Source organism: Heterodontus francisci, chromosome 19 (assembly GCF_036365525.1).
Source record: "Heterodontus francisci isolate sHetFra1 chromosome 19, sHetFra1.hap1, whole genome shotgun sequence".
Lineage (NCBI taxonomy): Eukaryota > Metazoa > Chordata > Chondrichthyes > Heterodontiformes > Heterodontidae > Heterodontus > Heterodontus francisci.
Genome location: NC_090389.1, coordinates 18,657,923 through 18,676,095, shown reverse-complemented (window position 1 = coordinate 18,676,095; position 18,173 = coordinate 18,657,923). Strand labels below are relative to the sequence as shown.

At 44.3% G+C, this 18,173-nt stretch overlaps 1 protein-coding gene across 4 annotated transcripts in view; it reads left to right on the top strand.

Moving 5' to 3' along the window:
* thumpd3 (THUMP domain containing 3) overlaps window positions 1-15,301 on the top strand; it is a 42,475-nt gene extending 27,174 nt beyond the window's left edge. For all 4 annotated transcript variants that reach the window (XM_068051421.1, XM_068051423.1, XM_068051420.1 and 1 more), the window contains 4 exons: window positions 2,496-2,611; window positions 3,740-3,847; window positions 6,960-7,083; window positions 13,595-15,301. In XM_068051421.1, coding sequence (XP_067907522.1) covers window positions 2,496-2,611; window positions 3,740-3,847; window positions 6,960-7,083; window positions 13,595-13,777 — 531 coding nt within the window. In that variant the 3' untranslated portion in view covers window positions 13,778-15,301. The remainder of the gene's footprint in view (window positions 1-2,495; window positions 2,612-3,739; window positions 3,848-6,959; window positions 7,084-13,594) is intronic.
* Window positions 15,302-18,173: the final 2,872 nt, after the last annotated feature.

Genomic DNA, 18,173 nt, shown 5'->3' with positions numbered 1-18,173 from the left:
GGGGCTCCTCTGTTCCCTTTACCTGTGGTCAGCTCTCCATACGACACTATCTTGAGCAGGCGCCTGTCGTCCATCCGGGCAACGTGACCCGCCCAACGCAGTTGGCTTTGCAGGACAATGGCCTCGATACTGATGACATCGGCTGTTTCCAGGACTTCAATGTTTGTGATGCAGTTCCTGAACATACAGATCTAGAAAACCATTTCGCATACATTCCAAGAATTTGTCCTCCACAAAATTAGTACTAATAAAATTTACCCAGTCTATATGTAGATTGAAATTCCCCATGATTACTGTATTACCCTTGTTAGATACACCTCTAATTTCCTGATTTATACTGTGATTTACATTACCACTGCAGTTTGGTAGCCTATAAACAACTCTGACCCAATGTTTTCTGCCCCTTCCGTTTCTTAGTTCCACCTAAACTGATTCTATGTCTTGATCATTAGAACTAAGGTCATCTCTCACTACAGTACTGATGCCCTCTTTAATTAACAGAGCTAGCCCATCACCTTTTCCCAGCATGCTGTGCTTCCTGAATGTCATGTACCCTTGGATATTCAGGTACCAGCTTTCCTTGTAGCCACATCTCTGTAATGACTATCAGGTCATACATATGAATTTCTATTTGAGCTGACAATTCATCTGTTTTATTGCAAATGCTGCAGACATTCAGATACAGAGCCCTTAATTCAGTTTTTTTACTGATTTTGTAAACTCTGGCCCTACCTGCTGGCACACTCTTAAGTTTGCAATCAATGTCCCTTCCTGCCATACGCTGATGGTCATTCCTTTTATTGCTACCTTGATCTTGTCATTTTCCTCTAATTTACTCAATCTTCCCCTACATGATCCCTTCACGCCTCTATTTAGTTTAAAGCCCTCTCTACTTCCCTAGTTATACGACTCACTAGAACATTAGTCGTAGCATGGTTTAGGTGAAGTCCATCCCAACAGTACAGCCTCCACTTTCCCTAGTACTGGTGCCAGTGCCCCATGAATTGGAACCCACTTCTCCCACACTAGTCTCTGAGCCAAACATTCATCTCTCTAACAAAAACAAGAAATGCTGGAATCACTCAGCAGGTCTGGCAGCATCTGTGGAAAGAGAAGCAGAGTTAACGTTTCGGGTCAGTGACCCTTCTTTGGAACTGAAGGGTCACTGACCCGAAACGTTAACTCTGCTTCTCTTTCCACAGATGCTGCCAGACCTGCTGAGTGATTCCAGCATTTCTTGTTTTTGTTTCAGATTTCCAGCATCCGCAGTATTTTGCTTTTATTCATCTCTCTAATCTTATTTCCCCTATGCCAATTTGCACATGGCTCAGGTAATAATCCAGAAGTTATTACCTTTGAGGTTCTGCTTTTTAATTTTGTGCCCAGCTCCTCGTACTCTCTATGCAGAACCTCTTTCCTAGTCCTATCCATGTCGTTGGTACCTACATGGACCACAGGATCCTGTCCCTCCCACTGCAAGTTCCTCTCCAGCCCTGAGCAGATGTCCCAAACCCTGCCACTGGGCAGGCAATACAGCCTTCTGGACTCTCGCTCTTGGCTGCAGAGAACTGTGTCTATCCCCCTGACTATACTGTCCTCTACTACCACTACATTCCTTTTAACTCCTCCCACTTGAATGGCTTCCGGTATTATGGTGCCTTGGTCAGTCTGCTCATCCACATTAAAGCCCTTGCTCTCGTCCATACAAGCTGCAAGAACCTTGAACTTGTTTCTCAATTGCAAGGGTTGAGGCTCCTCTGCTCCCACCTTCATGATCCCCTTACCTGTCTGACTTGCAGTCACACCTTCCTGTCCCTGACCACTGACTAAATCAGACCACCCTATCCTAAGGGTTGTGACTACCTTCTGGAACAAAGTGTTCAGGTAACTTTTATCCTCCCTGATGCATCGCAATGTCTGCAGCTCAGTCTCCAGCTCATCTACTCTGAGCCGAAGCTCCTCAAACCTCAGACACTTGCTACAGATGTGTTTGCATAGGCCAGGAGCTCCCACATACTGCAGCTGTGACACATCACCTCGCCTGCCATAATTATTGTGTTAATTAAATTTATTTTTCTTAATTTATAGTTCCCCTCTTCACTGAACTCCCTCACTCACCAAACTCCTTTCTTCACATTCTGTGCAGACAGACAGCACTCAGTTCATAATAGTTCCAAATTTATCGTGGTTTTGAAAATCTTGATAGTGTGGCTCATCTGGGGTCCTGGAAAAAGTTGGTCTGATCTGTGGCACTCTCCACTTTCACTGGAGTCTCCTCAGTAATATCTGCACTCCTTTTACTGGTGATGCCAGGGATCAGCCCAGCAGCGATGAAGATCTGCCTACACTGTAGTCAGAAAGTCATCCAAAGGGTCAGAAGTTCTTGCAATTATTTTTTTCTGTATAAAACCAGATTGTACTTTGAACAGAAGATACTCCTTCTGTGCTATTCCTTAAATTGTGGATCTCAGTATCTCATTTAAATACCCCTCTAGGGAGCTTTAGAATTCTCACAGTGTTACTTCCTTGGTGGAGACAACAATGTACTTGCTGTGAACAGATCCGTAAATAACATCAACTCCCTACAGAAGAAGAGACTGGAGAAGGGAAGGTAAGGTTTCATCCTGCTGCACACAGTGATCACTGAATTCTACCTTTGTGTGAGTGAATGAGATGTTAGTTTAACTGACTGTACCATAAGGGTGATAATCTAGCTTCAAACCTCTTTTCCAACTGTAATTTTTCAGTCGGCCCCCACTCACCTGAAGACATTGACCAAGGATTGCAGCTCCTGATCAATGACCATTGACCCCAGTTGCAAAATATGCATTTCTGGCAAAGAGGCTCGTGTTCAGTTGGGATGACCCCTACAATGCAGCCTAGTAAACTGTTGACACTCACTGTCCAGACTCGCATGTGAAGATTGACCCTTTTGATGAGTGTCCTGGTGCACATAGAGCTGTAGACGCCATGGATCAGCGTCATCAGGAGAGCCAGGTGCTTGGGTCAATTCTTTCTCCATTTGCAACTTGGATTTTGCCAGAAAACTAGAAAGATTCCTGGAAAATTGACAACAATCAAACATCAAAAGTCAGGAACTGTAATTAACTTTCATTAAGAAAAATGTCAGTTAAAAACCCATACTGCAGGACATCAAGGTTGAAAAGAGTAGGAGAGAAAATTAAATAAATTGTAGAAAAATTAGGTGGGGGCAAGCTTGATTTGTTAAATACCTGTTGCACTGTATTATTGTGCTGTCTGAGCGTTTTGACATTGTCCAGTTCAAAGAATTGTCCCTTGCCCCTTTGTGATGGTTCAGTTGGTAAAGCCAATAGGTAACTAGGCCATACAGACTAGCTGATTCCTGGGTTCAGTCCCAGATCGCTGCTGAATTGGCCAGTCTCAGTTGGGATGGTGGGCAGGGCAGTGCACTGGGCCGGAGCACCCTGGGGTCAGGAGAGAAAACTCAGCCAGGGTTCCTACTCCTGATCCCTATCCAGTGGTTTCTGTAAATGGTTATCCTGCCAATATTTGCTGTCTGGATTCACACTTGATGGATGCAGCCTTGGTGAGGTACTCTGGGGCACCTGGCATCTGTGGAATATACCCCCATATGTGCATTATGTTCAGGGAAGGAGTAAGGGCAGGTGTAAGGAAAACACCTTCTTGTGATGGACACCAAGCTGCAGCCTCAGTTAAAGTCCATTCCTTTATGGAATTGTTTTATTGTACATTGCAGGATTACCTGGGGCATGCCACTGGATGTTGTCCAGTGGGACATCTGTAACCTTCCCATGAAGACCAGCTCTGCAGATGTAATTATATCAGATATGCCTTTTGGAAAGAGGTAAGACATTGTAACTGTGAAATTGATTTGTTATCACCAGAAACTCAACAACTGATCGTTCATCTGTTTATAGGATCTTCTGGCGTGCAAAAAATGGCTGGCCCATGTGCTTACATAACAACAGACATTGCAGTTCAAAGCAGTTCACTGCGATGTGCTTTGACACATTTCAGAAATATAATAAGATGCTATACTCTAGGAAGATTTGAATCTGGCCTTCTGTGTATTCCTCCCACCATCAATGACAGAGCATTCACCTGCTCCCTCCCAAAACCCCTCCATCTCTCCGCCTTTAGAAATATACTCAAAACTCTATATGACCAAGTTTTCACTCATACCTTCTAAGCTCCCTGATTCTCAATATACTTATGCTTGTGAAGCATCTTGCAACCTTCATAACTGCTATGAAAAGTTGTTGATATAAAGACAGAATTTGTATTTATATAGTGCCTTTCATGATCTCAGGATTACCCCAAAGGCATTTTACAGCCAATGAAATACTTTGGAAGTGTAGTCATTATACAACAATTTTTGCACAAGAAGATCCCACAAACAGCAATGTGAAAATGACCAGATAATCTGTTTTAATTATGTTAGCTGAGGGATAGATATTGGCCAGGACACTGAGGGGAACTTGCCTGCTTTTCTTTGAAATAGAGCCATGGAGTCTCTTACGTCCACCTGAGAGGGCAGACCGGACCTCAGTTTAATTTCTCATCTAAAAGACAATCTCCGCCAGTGCCCTGCTCCCTCAGGACTGCATTGGAATGCCAGCCTAAATAATGTGCTCAAATCTCTAGAGTGGAACAGGAACCCACAACCTTCTGACTCAGATGAGAGTGCTACTACTGAGCCACAGCTGACACACTAAATGTTGATATATTCAGCTTATCTTTCAGTGATTGCCATTTATGCCTCAGTCTCATTTTCTTAGTGTACATTCTGGTAGTAACATTCTGGATTTATACACCTTATTCCATTTAATGTTTTATATATCTCAACAGATCCCCTCCCCCTTAAACCACTTTGGTCTTAATTCTAAATGTAAATGATCTGTAATCTCAGTTTATTTACTTTACAATAGGGATCATTCTTCCTTCAGTACTTCTAATGCAAGTATATCTGCCAACACCGCACTCTAGACTGACCAGTGACTGTTGAGCCGTAGTACATGTCTCTAGGTTTGCACTCCCTCCAATTGCTTGGCTGTTACTTCACCTGCACTAACCTAGGTGACGAACAGTGTATTGTCAGTTCGGAAATTAATTTGGATTCAAATGTGTACTGATTTCAATTAATTTTGGCGTCCATTGGTGAATCTGCCACCCCAGGGATACAGCTGAACTCTAGCCTGCTGGCAGGTTCAGGGAAACCTTGGTCTTTCTGGGCCAACTGCTCTTGGTTTCCCACATTCTTGCACTGAAATAAACACTCATATTACAGTACATTAAATATTACAGTGCACTATATACAGTGAAAAGCTGGATTTGGAAGATTCCATGGTGTGATAATATCACCCAAATTAGGTGTGCTGTACACTAGCCCTGGTAGGCCCAGATGAGGAAGGTTATAGCTCAACATCATTCCTGAGTGGGGCTGTCTCCTTTTTTATAGTTTTAAGAAGCACCTATGTGTTAAATCCTCAGTGAGGCTGCTGTGCTCCTGAAAAATCCAAGATCTTGGGGGTGGTGGCAAAGCTGTAGTTCTATTTATGATGTCTCTAGAAAGCAAGAACTAGCATTAAACTGGTGACTTTTTTATTCTTGGGATGTGGCCGTTACTGGCAAAACCACCAGTCATTGTCATTCCTTGCTGTCCAGAGATGATGATGGGCTGCTTTCTTGAGCACCAGTCCCAATTGGTTCTCCAATAGCGAGACTTCTGCCTTCTATTGAAGAAGCTTTGGGAGTCACAAAAAGCTGGGTCCTGGTTGCTGTCGAAAGTGTGGAGAGCACCTCCTTTATGTAACAACAGAAAAAAAGAAAGACTTGTATTTATATAGTGCCTTTCATGACCACTGGATGTCTCTAAGCGCTTTACAGCCAATGAAGTACTTTTGAGCTGCATTCACTGTTGTAATGTAGGAAAAGCGGCAGCCAATTTGTGCACAGCAAGCTCCCACAATGTGATAATGACCAGATAATCTGTTTTTGTGATGGTGATTGAGGGATACCTATTGGTCAGGACACTGGGGAGAATTCCCCTGCTCTTCTTCAAAATAGTCCCATGGAACCTTTTATGTCCACCTGAGGGGTCAAACAGGGCCTTGGTTTATGTCTCATCTAAAAGGTGGCATCCCTGACAGCGCAGCACTCCCTCAGTACTGCACTGGAGTGTTGACCTTGATATTTGAGCTCAAGTTCTGGAGCGGGACTTGAACCCACATGCTTCTGACTCAGGAAATGAGACTGCTGCCAACTGAGCCATGGCTGACTCACAGAAATACTCACTGCTGCTGGCACTGAATTCAGTTAGCAAGTACCTGGCAGAGCAGACGCTGGAAGCCTTTCCATTCCTAAGTGGTGATCTGGACTCTGATTTTTGTGTCACATTCAGAAAGGTTGCTGGTCCTGTTTCTGTTAACCACGTTTATTCAAGGCTGATGTCATTTAATTATGGCCACTGACCTCTACCCAACCTGTTAAGTAGGAGGTGGAAGACTTTATAACTGGCTCAACTGGTTACAGACCATGAAGGTCTCTGATTTGGTTCTGGTCTGTGCTGAATTTAGCAGATCATGGGTAGTACAGTAGTAATCCATGGTCTAGGGAGAGGAAATGTAGCCAGGTTCTCTGCTCCTGATTGCTATCATCTCTGGGGGAGGGTAGAAGGCAACCTTATAGTGAATCTGTGGAATTCTCTATCCCAGAGGGCTGTGAAGCTCAATCAGTGAGCATGTTCAAGACAGAAATCAATAGATTTCTGGATACCAATGACATCATGGGGTTATGGGGATAGTGGGGAAAAATGGCGTAGAGATAGAAGATCAGCCATGGTCTGTGTGAATGGTGGAGCAGGCTCGACAGGCTGAATGGCCTACTCCTGCTCCTATTTCCTGTGATCCTATAGAAACAAATCAATATTTTCTGAACTTTGTGTGGAATAAAACCAGGATAGGCTCGAGGAGGAAGAACTGGGATCTGTATCCAGCCTGTCTGAAGGAAATGGGACGTGTGTGCAGACCAGAGACTGGCAGAGCTGCACTCCTAACACAGGACAAGAAATGCTTTGTAAAGGTAAGAAGATACCTGTATTCCTGGGATTATCCTGTCAGACTGGACACGGAGCTCCTGATGAAATCATATGAGATGCTGGTGTAGCATGTTACACAGTGAAATTTGGGTGTAGCCTGCTAAGCTGAGATTTTGTATTTTATTTATTTTATTTAGAGATACAGCACTGAAACAGGCCCTTCGGCCCACTGAGTCTGTGCCGACCAACAACCACCCATTTATACTAACCCTACAGTAATCCCATATTCCCTATCACCTACCTACACCAGGGGCAATTTACAACGGCCAATTTACCTATCACCTGCAACTCTTTGGCTGTGGGAGGAAACCGGAGCACCCGGCGAAAACCCACGCAGACACGGAGAACTTGCAAACTCCGCACAGGCAGTACCCAGAATCGATCCTGGGTCCCTGGAGCTGTGAGGCTGCGGTGCTAACCACTGCGCCACTGTGCCGCCCATATTGATCAATGACTACACATTACAGTGATGTCCCAGCATCTGTTTGTGAATTCCTTAATATATTGGAGTTGCCAGGGCCCCTCCAACTGAGGTTGCAAACAGGTGCTGATATTGGGGGCGGGTTTTGGAACGTGATTGAGAAGACGCCTTATCCACTTCATGTACAGCCTTTGTAGCCAGCAAACGGAGATTTCATTACATCATTGTGGGCTAGATTTGGTCCTCAAAGTGAAGAGATGGTATGAGCGAAAGGTCGCTAACCTTCATATGTATGTGCAATGTTGACAATCAAACGCTGAAATCCAGTTCAATCACCCGGCGCTCTCTTTTGTGACTCCATTGTCTTGCATTAGAACCATAGAAAAATTACGGCACAAAAGGAGGCCATTCAGCCCATTGTGTCCGTGCCGGCCGAAAAATCTAGCCGCTATCTAATCCCACCTTCCAGCACCTGGTCCATAGTCTTGCAGGTTACAGCACTTCAGGTGCTTGTCCAGGTACCTTTTAAAAGAATTGAGAGTTTCTGCCTCCACCACCATTCCTGACCACCCTCTGGGTGAAAAAGTTTTTCCTCATGTCCCCTCTAGAGTCATAGAGAGATACAGCACTGAACCAGGCCCTTCAGCCCACCGAGTCCATGCCGACCATCAACCACCCATTTATACTAATCCTACATTAATCCCTTTTTCCCTTTCACATCCCCACCTTCCCTCAATTCTCCTACCACCTACCTACACTAGGGGCAATTTTTACAATGGCCAATTTACCTATCAACCCACAAGTCTTTGGCATGTGGGAGGAAACCAGAGCACCCGGAGGAAACCCACATGGTCACAGGGAGAACTTTCAAACTCAGCACAGGCAGTACCCAGAACTGAACCCGGGTGGCTGGAGCTGTGAGGCTGCAGTGCTAACCACTTTGCTGCCCAATCCTTCTATCAATCACTTTAAATCTGTGCCCCCTGGTAATTGACTTCTCCGCTAGGGGAAACAGGTCCTTCCTGTCTACTCTATCTAGGCCCCTCATAATTTTGTACACCTCAATTAAGACAGCCCTCATCCGCCTTTGTTCTAAGGAAAACAACCTTAGGCTATCCAATCTTTCCCCATCGCTGCAACTTTCAAGCCCTGGCAACATTCTTGTAAATCTCCTCTATACTCTCTCCGGAGCAATTATGTCCTTCCTGTAATGTGGTGAACAGAACGGTACACAATACTCCAGCTGTGGCCTAACCAGCGTTTTATACAGTTCCAGCATTACATCCCTGCTTTTGTATCCTATACCTCGACCAATAAAGGAAAGCATTCCATATGCCTTCTTCACTCTATCTACTTGTCCTGCCACCTTCAGGGACCTGTGGACATGCACTCCAAGGTCTCTCTCTCCTTCTACCCCTCTCAATATCATCCAGTTTATTCTGTGTTCCCTGTCTTTATTTGCCATCTCCAAATGCATTACCTCACACTTCTCTGGATTGAAATCCATTTGTCACTTTCCCATCCACTCAACCAAACCATTGTTATCATTCTGGAGTCTACGGCTGTCCTCTTTACTATCAACTACAAAGCCAATTTTTGTGTCATCTGTAGGTTTCCCGATCAGGCCTACCACATTTAAGTCCAAATCATTAATATATACCACAAACAGCAAGGGACCCAGCACTGAGCCCTGTGGAACACCACTGTAAACAGCCTTCCATTCGCAAAAACATTCGTCGCATACTGCCCTTTGCTTCCTGTCCTTGAGCTAATTCTGAATCCAACCTGCCACATTCCCCTGTATCCCAAGGGCTTTCATTTTACTGACCAGTCTGCCATGCAGGACCTTGTCAAATGCCTTACTAAAATCCATGTAGACCACATCCACTGCACTACCCTCATCAATCCTCCTTGTTACTTCCTCAAAAAACTCAATTAAGTTAGTAAGACATGACCTTCCCCTAACAAATCCATGCTGACTATCCCTGATTAATCCGTGCCTTTCTAAGTGGCGGTTAATCCTGTCCCTCAGTATTGATTCTAACAATTTACCCACCACCGAGGTCAGACTGGCGCCTATAATTATTTGGCCTATCCCTCGCACCCTTTTTAAACAATGGTACAACGTTCGCAGACCTCCAATCATCTGGTACCTCGCCTGTGTCTAGTGTGGATTTGAAGATGATCCTCAGCACATCTGCTGTTTCCTCTGTGGCTTCCTTTAACAACCTGGGATGTAATCCATCTGGCCCTGGCAATTTATCCACTTTCAAGAATGCCATACCCTCTAGTACTTCTCCTCTCATTATGCTTATCATAGCTAATATTTCACTCTCCTCCTCTTTAGCTACAATATCTGCATCAACCCTGTCCTTTGTGAAGAAAGAGACAAAAACTCATTAAGAATCTGCCCGCATCTTCTGCATCCACGCATAAGTTCCCTTGTACATCTCTGATAGGTCCTACCCTTTCCTTCGTTATCTTCTTGCTTTATCAGCACATTAAGAGCATCTTTGGGTTTCCTCGATTTTACCTGCCAATAATTGTTCATGTCCTCTCTTTGCTTTTCTAATTTCCATTTTTACTTCACCCCTGCACTTTCTATACTCCTCTAGGCTTTCTAAAGTATTAAGATTTTTATGATCATCATAAGCTTTAACTTGCCCTGTAAGCTTCCAGATATCTAGGGGGTTCTAGATTTGGCAGTACCACCCTTTATCTTTGTGGGAACATGGCTACACTGTGCCTATAGTATCTCGCTTTTGAATGCCTCCCATTGGTTTGCCACTGATTTTCCTTCAAGTAGCTGTATCCAATCCACTTTTGCCAGGTTACCTCTCAGTTTCGTAAAATTTGCCTTCCCCAATTTAAAACCTTTACCCCTGTTAATCTTTGTCCTTTTCCATGATTATGCTAAAACTATCTGTCACTATCTCCAAAATGTTCATCCACTTGCCCAGCCTCATTACCAAAGACTAAATCTAGAATTGCGCCCCCTCTCATTGGGCTTGTTATGTGCGGGCTACAAAAGTTCTCTTGAACGCAGTTCAGGAATTTTGTGCCCTCTGTGCCCTTCACACTGTTTGCATCCCAGTTGATATTGGGGTAGTTGAAATCCCCAACTATTACTGCCGTATAGTCTTTGCACTCAGAAATTTACATATTTGTTCTTCTATCTCCCTCTCACTATTTGGAGGTCTATAGTACACTCCTATTAGTGTGGCTGCTCCTTTTTTATTTCTGAGCTCCACCCATATTGCCTCGTTTGATGATTTCATTTAGCATATCATCCCTCCTCAAAGCTGTTATTCATTCCTTAACTAATAATGCTACACCCCCTCCTTTTTCATCTCCTTCTTTATCTCCTTCTCTATCGTTCCTGAAAACTCTATATCCAGGGATGTTGAGCTGCCATTCTTGCCCCTCTTTAAGCCAAGTTTCTGTTATAGCAACAATATTGTGTTGTCATGTGTCTATCTGTGCCCTCAGCTCATCGGCTTTATTTACTATATTCCTTGCATTTAAGTAAAGACCCTTTAACACTGCCAAATTCCTGTGCTGCACACTTTTTAATCTTTGCTTCTTCTGTCTTGCAGAGTCACTTGCTAATTTTCTGCCTCCTGTTCCCTGCCCTGAAATTGTCTTATCTAAGACTGTGCACTCAGGTTCCCATCCCCCTGCCAAACTAGTTTAAACCATCCCCAACTGCACTAGCAAACCTTCCTGCAAGGATATTTGTTCCAGTCCTGTTCAGGTGTAGATCGTCCATCTTGTATAGGTCCCATCTTCCCCAGAACCGGTCCCAGTGCCCCCCGAAATCTGAAGCTCTCCCTCCTGCACCATCTCTCCAGCCACGCGTTCATCTGGTGTATTTTCCTATTTCTATCTTCACTAGCACGTGGCCTTGGGAGTAATCTGGAGATTACTGCCTTTGACGTCCTGCTTGCTAATCTCGTTCCTAACTCCCTAAACTCAGACTGCAGGACTTCATCCCTCTTTCTTCCTATATCATTGGTATCAATGTGGACCACGACCTCTGGTTGTGCACCCTCGCCCTCCAGAATGCCCTGTAGCCGCTCAGTAATATCCATGACGCTTGCACCAGGGAGGCAATATACCATCCTGGATTCACGTCTGCGACCACAGAAACGCCTGTCTGTTCCCCTAACTATAGAATCCCCTATCGCTATTGCTTTTTTGCCCTTTGTCCTCCCTCCCAGCACAGCTGAGCCACCTATGGTGCTCTGGTCATGACTCTTGCTGCACTCTCCAGAGGAACCCTCTCTCCCATCAGTACTCGGAACTGAGTACTGGTTAGAAAGTGGGATGCCCTCCAGAGACTCTTGCACTACCTGCCTTGACCTTCTTGTCTGTCTGGCAGCCACCCAGTCCCTCTCTGTCTGTGCTCTCGTAAGCTCCGGGGTGACTACCTCCTGAAACATGCTATCCACATAGTTCTCTGCCTCGTGGATGTGCCACTATCACTCCGGCCACTGCTCGAGTTCTGAAACCTGGAGCTCAAGCTTCTACAGCCGGTGACACTTCCTGCAGATGTGTTTGTCAAGGACATGGTGCGTCCACGACTTCCCACATGTCACAGGAAGCACATTCTGCTTGGCCAAGCTGCCGTGCCATTACTTAGATTTACAAACTAACTATTACTAGTGTAATAAGTGGAATAACTTACCAGTTCCTTGTCAATCAGCTTCTTCCCTTGTACTGTGGAGGCTGAAAAGGCAGAAAAGAAAAGAAAGATTGCAAAGAGCACCTCTTTCCCCAAAATCCCTCACACACCATTCTCAGCCTGACTATGTCCAAACAGCACTATTCTAACTCTTCTTCTTCGGCCTCCTTGTCTCGGGAGACGATGGGTAAGCGCCTGCAGGTGGTCAGAGGGGTTTTTTTTTTAAAAAAACTTTTTTCCTCTGATTTTCAAAAATTATTTACAGATAATAGCTGTTACTTAGCAACCATTCAGCTTATAGATTTCCTGTGATGTCACTGGTCGGTTTTTTTGCACTTTTCAAACCCAGCGCGTGCTGACACAAAGACAGAGAGAGAGAGACTGCCTCCGCTCCTCAGGTAGGAAAGGCTGCGCTCCAATCCCCGGCCGGTATTTAAGTCGCCCCCCGGTTCCCGACTGCCTCCGCTGCTCAGTAGGAAAGAAGTTAAGTTTACAGAGCAGTTAACCCCTTCTCATTTGAACCGCACCAATTCCCTGGCCGCATCCAGAATGATGACAATTGGAGCACATGTTGGCAAATGTGTCTCATAATGCCTCTCTAAACCATGGCAAATTTTCCAAGTAGGTGGTCCTCTTTTCCATTACTCCTGATCAGGTTCTGGGTCTCAAAGCAGCTGTGGGGAGGTGGCATCCTCTGATGTATGGATTGTGTGGACTGTAGCCTGGTGACAAATCTGCTACCAGTTTTTGCTGCCCTTCCCACTACCATGGGTGCTGCATCATGCTTAAAATCTGAAATGGTGGGCAAAAGCTAGGGGGTGAGGGCATGAATCTGTTTTTCTGCTCTCCGTCGATGCTGCAGTACTGTCGCATCACTTTGCCTGTCCGTACCAATGGTGATTATTACCATGGTAACATTTTAATACAGCCCATTGAGTTGGATGGGGATAGCATGTAATAACTCCTCCAGAGACTGCTAAATGCACCACCTATTAAGTAGCTGACCCTTACAGAGCACCCATGCCCAATTTCAAGATAGACAGTGCTAGGGGCACAGCAATGGCATCAGTGTCTCCTGCTTTAAGCAACCCATGCTGGCATTGTGTATGTGGAACCAATGACTATAGTAGTATGTTTGGTTGAGGTTAGCCTTCTGGGACCTGTTCTTGAATTATGTGCAAAGAATAGGCTCTTTAACTGGGAACTATTGAACCCTATTCCAGCATGAGTCAGTACCACTCCATGCTGAGCAGAAGCTGTTCTGGTCTTAGCCAAATTTTTTTATGAGTTCAATTTGTTGTGAGCCCAGGACATGTTACCTGACTATACAGGATCTAAATTCTTCCTGCAGCCCCAGAACTTAAAACTTGTGTTCACTTTCTTACTGTAGGCCATGTCGAGAATGGGCCACCTATGGAGGAAATCTCATACAGTCTGGGTGAATGTTGGCGGGCTCCATGCTGCTGTCTACCTCCTGAAACGCACCAGTCTTTCCTTTGACAAGATATTTAAGACACCCCAAGATTCTGATCACAGTGAGGAGATTCCCTGTAAAACAGGGGCAGAAGAATAAGAGGAGCTGGGAGTGTACACTCGCAAGGGAAAACATTTGTCTGGGATAAATATGAGCCTTGTTGGAAAGGTGGGGGAAGGGAAAGTCCTTGAACTGTTGCTGTCATTTTGTACATCCAGTAGTATATAATGGGGAGGAAATTTGTTCGCGCTCTTGTCAGTTGATGTTGGGTACCATTTTCAGACTTCTTGAGCTGAAGTTCAGAGTGATGATGACCAGCATCACAAGGGCAAATCCTTCTGAAAAATCAGAGGAGAGAGAAAGAGCAGTTTGAAGAAATAGCAACTTCAGTAACACTGGGTATGAACAAGTGTGACAAGTAAAATCGTCCCCATCTTCAGTTAGATTCATGTCTTGCAGTAGATCCAGTGCTGGACTTTGATCAGTGTGTCCCAAGGTGGATTGTTAGCATTGGTCAGATATACAGGACCAAGGAGAATTGGGGACACAAACAATGGGCAAAACTTTACCTTCAAATGAACCAGAGCCAACAGACTATAAACATTCTGCACTTCAGTTTATGAATTCCCTGTTCTGCCTGTGTTTAAAACAGTATGGAATTCTTGTTGTGAGTTAACAGCCAGTGTCAAAGGTTTAGTTTTTTTGGGGTTGTCATAATGGGGTGGAAGATAAATGTTTAATCTGCCCCTTTGCTAAATAGTTCATTCTCTCCCCCTGCTAAATGGTTAATTCTCCCCCTTTGATTTAGTTGAATTTTTCACCAAGATATTTTTTCTCTTATCCCCATCACTACCATTGCCCTTTTAAAATATTTGGCTCTGATAGCTCAGTTTATAAATGCATTACAATGTATGGTAATAGTGAATACAAACCAGAAATATTCCTGGTTCAATGCCTTGGTTGTGTTCCTACAGCTGATCTCATTGCTCCTGGATTAAATAGGTAGTAGGAAAAGAATTGTCAGGATTTCCACTCCTCATCACTACCCAGTAATTACTGCTGGAAAGAGCAAGTGTGGGAATGCTGGCTCATGGTTGAATAGTCTGTCATTCACTGGTTAGGTTAGGTTAACGGGGGAAGAATGGTACTGGAAGCAGCGGGCTGTCTGGGCTCTATCACCCAGTCACCCATTTAGTATTGGGAAACTCGCAGATAGTCCTTGGAATTGCATTCAGATTCTAATATATCTATATGGTGCCTTATCACATCAAAATATCTTAAGTACTTCACACAATGAATGAATTAGTACAGTGACTGCTGATGTAGGCATGTCTTCAATTTGAGGCATCCTGTGTACCCTGCTGTGTAATGTGAGGCAGGTCTGACTGTGTGTGCAGGATGCCTTGTCTTCAGTTTGATGATTGAGGACTACCTACAGGATGACTTAATTGTCCTTCTCACACCTGGAACAGGGCTAAAATATATGTAAACTGGTTACATTAAAGCGGAAAATTTGCCTAGTGCTTTGTACTGAGAGGGGTCGGTGAGAGTGCAGCGGAACTCAAATATAGTTTTGTCTTATTCGAACATTATTTAAATTTTACAATAAAGGTTTGGATCTGATTTCATGGTGTTTATTTTATCCAGAGGTACTGTCCTTGACAATAACCCTCAGTTAAAGTTTAACATCAAATTTAGATGAATTAAGAGAGGAAGGTGAATATCTTGACTGGACTGCTGATTGGAGAGGGAGTTGGAAAAGTACCTGGAGACAGAGAGGATAAGCAGTATTGTAGTTTTGGATACCTTCATCGCACAAGGAGCAGCCATCAAGACCACAGTGGACGTTTCCTGCCCTCCAGGTGCCTGGCTTGCTAAGTTAACTTGTGTCAGTGCGAACTCTTGCTGAGTTAATGTTCCATGGGTGCCAATGGTATCCACCATTAGGTGTCACTCATGTCTTAGTTGATAGCCTCTGAATCAGAAGGCGATGGGTTCAAGTCCCACTGTGGAGATTCAGCACAAAGCCAGTGCAATAACGAAGGAATGTTGCATTATTGGATGGGACGTTAAACTGAGGTTCTGTCTGCTCTTTCTGGTGGCCGTAAAAGATTCCATGGCACTATTTCACAGGCATTTCCTGGCCAATATTTATCCCTCAACCAATATCACGAAAAAACAGATTATCTGATTATAATCACATTGCGGTTTGTGGGAGCTTTCTACATTTCCTTCATTACAACAAAGACTACACTTCAAGAGTACTTCATTGGTGTAAAGGGATTTTGAACATGCTGAGGTCGTGAAAAGTGCAAGTTTTTATTTTATTAAGCAAGTAATAGACTTTACCTGGGGAAACATCTTTATCACTTTCCCAATGGAAAGGAGACACCAATTGGAGATCAAAGAATTCTCCAGTAAGCTTCCCAAGCATCCAGGGTGTCAACCCCAATCCATACAGCAACAGGCAGGAGTAGCACTCCTTTAATATGCAGGCTGTTTAGGCTACAGAAACATGATCCTGATGTTGAAGCCTGTTATCTGGGGAGCAGCTATGATGCTCTCATTAAGGAGTAGTCCACAGACCCTGTATTATTTGACACAAACAAAATTCAATAGATAGTTCTTGGGTGACCAGAGCTACTCTTTCGAGCCCTCACTGATGACCCCAGTCAGAATGCCACACAGCTGCAGAGTGCAGATACAATGAGGCTTGTGCCACCAGCTAAGTTACTGTGGTGTTGGGATAGCGAAGGAACTATTTTTGTGCAGATAATTGTACCACTCTGCAATCCAACCAGAATTAATAAACAGCTGCTACACCACATGGTTTTACCATTCAAGGAGAAGCACATGCAGTGGGATGAGGTGGTGGTTCTTGGGGCTGCGAGTCCACTGGAAGAGAGAAAAGAGGATGAGAATGGCACAGAGAGCTGATATATAAGCAGGGAGACTGCAGCTCGACTGTCAGTAATGGACCCTTTTGCTCCTCCTACAGGATGTCACTCTAAGACCACGCTGCACATTCCTTCTACTGAAACTGAGCTCCCATCTTTCGAAGCCTCGTCCCTGCACCAGATATTTCTGCAGCCCTGCCTGTCAATACTGTACATACAAAGCAGACATAAAAGGATTAGTATTTTGCTATTTATATTGGTGATATAGTCTAGGTTCTACTCTTATGGTTCCCTTTTGTCACCTTACACGGAATGTACAGCATAGGAACAGGCCATATGGCCCAACAGAGTTTATGCTCCACCCAATCATCCTCCTACCTCTCTTCATCTAACCTATCAGCATATCCTTTTATTCCTTTCTCCTTCATGTACTTACTTAGCTGCATCTATGTTATTCACCTCAATTACTCCATGTGGTAGCAACTTCCACCTTCCACATATTCTCTCGCTAAGGACATTTCTCCTGAATTCCTTATTGGATTTATGGGTGACTATCTTCTATTTGTTGCTTCTAGTTTTGGACTCCCCCATATATGGAAACAACTTCCCTACATCTACCCTATTGAACCCCTTCATAACTTTAAATACCACTAATTAGAGAGGGGAGGCCCTGCCTGTTCAGTCTTTCCTGATGGTTATAACCTTCTAATGTGTGCTTTCCCTGCTTCTTAATCATAAATTGTGTCCATATGCTCCATGGGAGGAATATTGATTGTCATACGTTGTGATTTGCTGTTCCAGCTCTGTTGGGATGGTTGTGGCCTTGAGAATCTGGCTGTAGGGTTATAAGATGTCCTTGCACCAGCTAGAGTTATCCAATGATGCAGTGGCTGCCTGCACTTCCTCAAATCTTCAAGGGGCTTGACTACTGTGGTAGGATATGCTGTGCCATGGTGACGGTCTGCCTGAGGGTAAGTCCTCTTTTCTTTTTTTTTTCCTCCTCCTCCCCCCTCCATCAGGAGAGATTAGCATGGCTAGGGAAGAAGGTACATGAAGTGGTTTCCTATTGCCTTACTCAGACCAGAATGGGAATTGAATCCGCACTTTTGATGTTCTGAAGCACAAGCTAGCCATCTAGCTGACTGAGCTACCCGGTCCCTGGCAGGATATGCAGCCACCTTGAAAGAAAGCGTCCACATCAAATCCTTCTTTGGCCTTTCCCCAGCTAGATCAATAGTGGGCTGTGTAAGCAGGGCTGGGACGATTTGGAGGAGAGAATTCCATATTTGCATTACCCTTTGTGTGATGAAGTGCTTCCTGAAATCACCCCTGAACATCCTGGCTCTAATTTTAAGGTTAAGTTGGCCTTCCTCACCAGAGGAAATAGTTTCTCTATCGACCCTGTCAAATCCTTTAATTATCTTAAACATGTCAGTTAGATCAACCCATAATCTTCTATATGCAAGGGACTACAAGCCTAGTCTATGCGATATGTCCTCATAATTTAATGCTTTTTGTCCCAGTGTCATTCTGATGAATCTGAGCTGCACCTCCTCCAAGGCCAATATAATCCTTCCTGAGGTACATTGCCCAGAAGT